Below are 6,483 nucleotides of genomic sequence, written 5' to 3' on the forward strand. Positions count from 1 at the left end.
GGAAATGTTTTTATGTACGTATACATTTTATTTCTCTTTTCCATTTATCATTATGTGGCATGCTATATGTTCTTTCGAGTTACTGGATATGACTATTTCTGTAAAAATGTATGCCTTTTCATGCTTTTATTGGCTTTTGCCATCTGTATACACTGGTTTGTGTTCTGTAATTGTCTGTTTTTATTGGTTGCTAATAAAAAAAAAAAATCAAAAAAAAAAAAAAAAAAATCACTCTTTAGTAAGAAAGATCATTCACAAGTGGAAACAGTTGCCAATCGCCCTAAAGTGGATGACTCAGCAAATTTATCCCAAGGTCAGATCACAATACTCAGAGAAACTGCAAAAACCCCCAAGAGCTACAACTCTGACTCTGCAGGCCTTAGCATGTTAAATATTAATGCTCATGATTTTGTGCAATTAAAAATTAACTGTAAGTGGTTTGGAATGGTTGAAGCAGGAAAATCTCTTATTTCTAAAAAGAAGATTGCATCATGACCTGCAAAGTTGCATCTGAACAAACCACTTCTGGATCAAGGTATTTTGGATAGATAGGACCTAAGTGGACATGTTTGGCCATAAAGCCAGGGGATCTGGCCACCTTGCAGTCATTGAGTCAACCATGAACACCTCCATACACCAAAGTATTCTAGAGTCAAGGTGAGGCCATCTGTGCGGCAGCTAAAGTTTGGCTGAAATTTGGTCAAGCAAAAGGACAAGACAATGATCCCAGCTCGCCAGGAACAACAGAATGGCTAAAAAGGGAAAACTAAATCAAGGGTATGCAATGGCTCAGCCAAAGTCCAGACCTCAACCCAATCAAAAGGCTGTGGCAGGCACTTAGGAGCTGTGCACAAAAAAGGCCTGCAAACATCAAACATCAATTAACTGAAGCAATGTTGTAGAGTGGGCCAAATTTCCTTAACAAAACAAGACTAATAGAAGTCATAGAGAAAACAAATATTATTTATTACTTATTATGTATTCCTAATATAGGTGGTTCTACAAGCTACTCAATAATGAGGTTTGCTTTTCACACATGGCTTCTTCATTTAGCTTTAAATTTAAACAAATCGTTGGTGTGATCTGTTGGGTGTTTTACATTGGAGGTTAGATTGAAATAATCTTAGAACAAGATGATTCTTTATTAAGTCTTGATAGAAAATTTGCATTGTACAGATATAGACCCACACTATAGACATACATTCAAACAAATTTTACCTTTTTGTATTTCTTCCTCAAGTCTGATGAGGTTTCTAACTTCAGCTGCTTTCCAGTATTGGGTCTGTACACAAGGAACAGCTTCTTTTTTGGGTTTATTTCCTTAACTAAAATTGCAGTCTTTTTGTTGTTTCTTATCTATGAAAATAAACAAAGCATATTTATTTAATTGCATAATAAGACATAACATGCTTTAAACATGACTCAAACTGTGTAACATCACACTCTACCTTATTTAATTTTAAAGTTGCCCTGTCATGGAAGACAGGCTGTCTTTACTTATCTCTCTTTCTACAAATGGTAGTTGTCTGTCATACTAAACACCCTTCTCCAATATTTTAGGTCAGTAACCCTAAACCAGCATGCAGATACAGATTTTCCTGACTTAAATCAGAGACCACAGGTACGCATAGCAGTCAGAAGCTAGGATTGTCGAGACGTAAGCAGTTGTTGTCTCTATAATTTATTTTGCGACAGGTTTAAGACTGCAACTTCTTGTATGTACTGGATGATTTTGCATTAATTTCCTGTAAGTGCCTAACGCACAGAAAAACTAGAACTTATCAACCCTCACTGGCTGTTTGTAGGACTTGTATAATCCCAAAAGTTTACAGTTCAGTGCAGTGACTGGGATATCTATATTAACTACTGAAAGATTCTATAACAAATTGAAAAGAAAGCTTTTTCCAACTGCTTCTATGAGAAGTCCGGAACACACAAGGTCCAGCAGAGACTTTCTGTAAGCACTATCCTTGCTGCTATAAACGGTCTTCAACCATTTCCCAGTACACAAGCCACACTAGCTAATGTTGCAGGTACATTGTGCTGCCACACCCTTCCTGTTTATTTCTGGGGCACAAGTATAGCTCATATTTCCTCTCCTATGCTGCCACCCATTCCCTTTCCATGTAGTTTGCAATCTATTCTCCCTTTATAAAAAAAATAAAATAAAAACATACATACAATCTTCATCCTTGTGCTACAATCACCAGCAGTCCTGACGCTATCCCCCAACTACATTAAGCTCCTACTCTGCCTTTCTCCCCTTTCAACCAGTGTGCAAGCTCAAAAAAATGAACCAGATGCAGTTATAGGTGGCTGCACTTCTAGTTTCAATATTTACTAAATAACTGTCCCTTTTAGCATGTTTTTTGTGAATTGTTAGTGACCATTTGAAGCCTGCAGATAGCACTTTCATGATACTTATCTATAAAAAAGTACCAATAAAAAGATTAACAGAAATTCAACAACTTAACCTTTCATATTTTTAGTAAAAATTAACCAGACAAATTCTTGTCACTTCCTTGTTAGTAATATCTTTCTTTGCACCATTGAGCAGATCAGCTGTAACACATAGACAAGAAGAATATTAAAAAAAAAAAATCACTAGCAGAAGCTTATTTCCATTGGATGGAAGTCAACCATCCCTCCTTCAGTGGATGACCTTTACAAAAGCATTCAAGATGCCCAATTAATGGAATTCCTCACTGCTTTGCTAAATGACACTAGGAAAATTTGAACAAACAGGAAGACTGGGATGCTGCCTACTATTCAATTATTCTGGGTTAATGGCCATCTCTGCCCTAACAACCCTTCCCCACTTTCCCCCTACTTCCCTTTGTTGTTTCCTAATGTGGGTATTGGGGATAGCCTATAAAATACACAATTCAAGGACTAACTTGAAGCTGAAGAATAGACTCAAATACAGTGTTGTGCCTTTTCCATTTCGATTTCTAGATTGAACTAGATTTCTCTCTAGCTGACCAGTGCTGTTGATTTTGTACAATATCTCAAAAGTACCCAAATGTTCTCATGTTATTTAGATTTCATTTTTTGTACTATCCCCTCATTTATATTGTAAATTTTTTGTACAATAAAAAAAAAAAAAAAAAAAACATGGGAGGACAGCGTTGGCCGATCTACTTACCTTTCATAGCTACTCAAAAATATCTACAGTAGTGACTTTCAGCTTTTCTTGACAAAGTGACAAGCACTCATGACAAAGCTTCCCACTGACTGTAACCTTTGCAGTGCCCCCAGTGCAGTGCAGTGTGTTATTCTGTCAATGCACTCAGATACATGGTACATTCTCCCTTCTGCCCAAGATGTAGTACTCAGGAAAGTATCAAGTCCAAATATTGTGACAAAGGCGACCCAAAAAGGGATTAGACACAAACATTCAGCAGGCCAGGGAGAAACCAAATATCAGTATGAGGGAAAATGTGACGTTTCGAGAGATTCAATTACTTTTGCCTTGATGAGCAAAGGAACAGATTTAAATAAACTTACTGCAAGTGTCAGTGCTTACACTATGTGAGTGTCTAGCTATGCTAATCTTTAATGTAATAGCACACTTCACATATGTTTATGTTAAATCACATGTCGATGAGTTCCACTAGTAAGATATTAAAAGTAGGTGATAGAGTGACATCACACCAAATGCAAACTAGGACAAAAAACAGAACTCCTCAAGTACCCCTAACCAACAATATTCCATCCCCAAAAACTCATTAGGAAATATAAAACTCATCCTAGGGAGTTCCAATAGAATTGCCTTTCCTAGTTGTACTCTGTCATTATCTTGCCCATGGGGGAGGTTAGGATCTTATGTTGTTACAATGCTGGAAACTAAAATATAAATTACAAGTAAAAAACAAGATACTTACTTGCTGCTGTTGCAACTGGCTGGGCAATGTTTGAAGGTGGTTTTAGCTTCATTAACTTATTTAGACTGCTATTTTTCAAGAGATCCTTCAACTGAATTTGTTCTTTTGTTGGTGCAGCAGTCACAGTGGTCTGCACTACAGGGGCAGCTGTGGATGGCCTTGTTGTAGCACTTGTTTGAAGTATTTTTGTTACTGTAATAGTCGGTCGAGTGGTAGTAACAGGAGACGTCTTTGCCATAACTATTGTATTACCAAGCGTTGGCAACTGGTTAATTTGATTCAGAACAAATGTTGTTGTTGATGGAGGCTGAAAAACATGTATTTTGTATTTAAACAAATTTCTCATAAGTAAGTAACATTACCAAACAACCTGACAAAATGAAAATAAACTTAATTGTTCATATGTTTTTAAACATTTGGATAAACACATTTAAATGATTGAAAGGTTAATGGTATTTCAGCATTCTTTACAAGGATATGTCCTTAATAGTATACACAAATGTGCTTTGTATTGACACTACAATACAATTCTAAAAAGAAGCCACAGTAAAATCTTACTGTTATCCAAACACATTACTATAATATGCCCCAACTATAAGTGCCCCAACTTCCCACTGTTCCATGTTTTATACAAACTGTAATCACAGTGGAATTTATACAACACACCTACACTCTTGTACACCACAGCTCTTTTGTGGGGAGAAAAGATTGGCTGATATTAAGAACCGCAGCTCTGTGACCCTCCACCTTTCTATAGTCATGCTGAGAGAAGAGCTCCACATAGAAGTCAAAGCAAGCTTATCGTGATTGACAGCAGCCAGTCTGTTCGGCAGGCTGCCACCTCTCACTGAAAACTCTCTTGTTTCGCACACAAAACCCAGCACCATCCATTATTCTAGGTCCCACTATCATGCTTTACAGGGCACAAAGACTACTGAGTGAATGGTGTCCTGAAACCATGGCCTCTTAGAAGTACAAAATATGAACAGTTTATTCATACTTACTTGCTGGTTGATAGGGGCTGGGCTGGGTGCGAGGAGACCTATATCCAAAGAATCGCCATCAAAAAGGTCGTTAGGGCTGATGCCACACTCGCTCAGAGCAGCAAGCAACAAGTCCTGACCAGGATCCATCATCTTAAAAACAAAGTGGTAAAGTCATGCAAAGGACCACCATCACTGTATACCAACAGACATGATTAACATTTCCATGGAGAATAACATGGGAGAGGAACGCCTTTTATAAGTCTTACTCGCCCTGAGGCAAAACTGAGGACAAGGACTTCCAATTACTAAACAAACTTTTAAATGAATTGCTGCAGGGACAAATACAAAATTGTATATGAAACAGATTTCTAATGGAGACTAAGCAATGAAATATAAAATGAAAGAAGAATGACACGGCTACAATTGTTCATAGCAGAAATATATAAAGATGTTCAAATGTCATCTTTTTTTTACATTTAACTCAATGCCGATCAAGTTTTTTTTAATAAATGATTTTGAGAAAAGCAGAATAGTGTTATTGCACATCATGTTTAATATCATGCACCTAGATTTTAGATTAGTAAAAGGTATAAAATAAAGAGCTCCAGTAATGGAATGATACAGTGTGCCTCCTAAGACTAGCCAGGTCCATGTGCACAGCCCTGTCTATAGAATATTCATTCCTGGAGCCCTTTGTCAGCCTGGCATATAACACGTGTTGCTGCCCAATCTTGCCAGATTGCTGGAATCTGCTGGAGATCGGGTTATAGAGGGGTACAAGGATCCTACTTACACCTGTACCGTAAAGGTCAGCAGTGAGTAGTTAGCCCGCACCTCCCAACCTTGCCATGACCACGTGTTCACAACATAAACTTCCGGGTTGGGCCGGGATGACTAATGTCCAGCGAGCCCGGACACGATGTGTGGGGTGATCGCTGCCTTACTGGAGGGCAAAGTACAAGTAGACCCAGCAAGTCTGTCTGGACCCGGGCGGATCCGTGCCAGCTGGCGGGGTCAAAAGTACCATGCAGTTGTTTACGTGACTCACCCAGCCCGGGTACCGTGCCTGGGGTCACCTATGCTGGGATACAATGACGGGGCCCAGGTAGTGGTGAGGAGCCCGGCATGAGGTCAGCTAGGGCCGGACACGTCATGTGGAGGTGAGGGAAGTGCAGCAGTAAGCTTGGCCCAGGCACAGATGTACAGCACCGGGTGTCGGTATGACAGGACTCACCGCCGCAGCCAGCTGCAGTCCCCTCGCCGTGTAGTAGCTATGTCCGTACGTGACAGAGGAGCCAGGAATAACCGGTATCATGAGGCCTCACGGGGCCTCATCATGAATAAGCCTGTCCTTTCCCTCAGCTTATTCACGCCCAATATAGAAATAATCCCCGCCCTGCGCAGACACTTACAGTGCTGGTCTCAGAATAACCTTCACTTAGTCGCCGTGTCAGCTCCGAACCGCTACTGTCGCACAGACCTGCCGCTTTCTACCTCACAGCCGCCATCTTTACCGGGGATCCACCACAGCGCAACACCACGTGACCCGCACAGGCCGAGGCCTCTCCACACGCCCCCCACCCTGCAGCCGCTGCCCAGCTGTTTTCGCCCGA

General features: G+C 40.1%; 1 protein-coding gene and 1 long non-coding RNA gene across 2 annotated transcripts in view; both read right to left on the reverse strand.

Annotated features, from left to right (window-relative positions):
* LOC140333848 (uncharacterized) overlaps window positions 1-1,628 on the reverse strand; it is an 8,059-nt gene extending 6,431 nt beyond the window's left edge. The window contains exon 1 of the long non-coding RNA XR_011921437.1: window positions 1,219-1,628. This is a non-coding gene — a long non-coding RNA (uncharacterized lncRNA). The remainder of the gene's footprint in view (window positions 1-1,218) is intronic.
* Window positions 1,629-2,485: 857 nt separating this feature from the next.
* Window positions 2,486-6,238, reverse strand: SBNO1 (strawberry notch homolog 1). Its single transcript, XM_072413934.1, has 4 exons — window positions 6,105-6,238; window positions 4,889-5,020; window positions 3,885-4,191; window positions 2,486-2,562 (listed from the first exon to the last, which is right to left on the reverse strand). The coding sequence occupies exons 1-4, from the start codon at window positions 6,183-6,185 to the stop codon at window positions 2,486-2,488; spliced, it is 597 nt and encodes a 198-aa protein (XP_072270035.1). The 5' UTR covers window positions 6,186-6,238.
* Between the last annotated feature and the right edge of the window lie 245 nt (window positions 6,239-6,483).

Source organism: Pyxicephalus adspersus, chromosome 6 (genome assembly GCF_032062135.1).
Source record: "Pyxicephalus adspersus chromosome 6, UCB_Pads_2.0, whole genome shotgun sequence".
Lineage (NCBI taxonomy): Eukaryota > Metazoa > Chordata > Amphibia > Anura > Pyxicephalidae > Pyxicephalus > Pyxicephalus adspersus.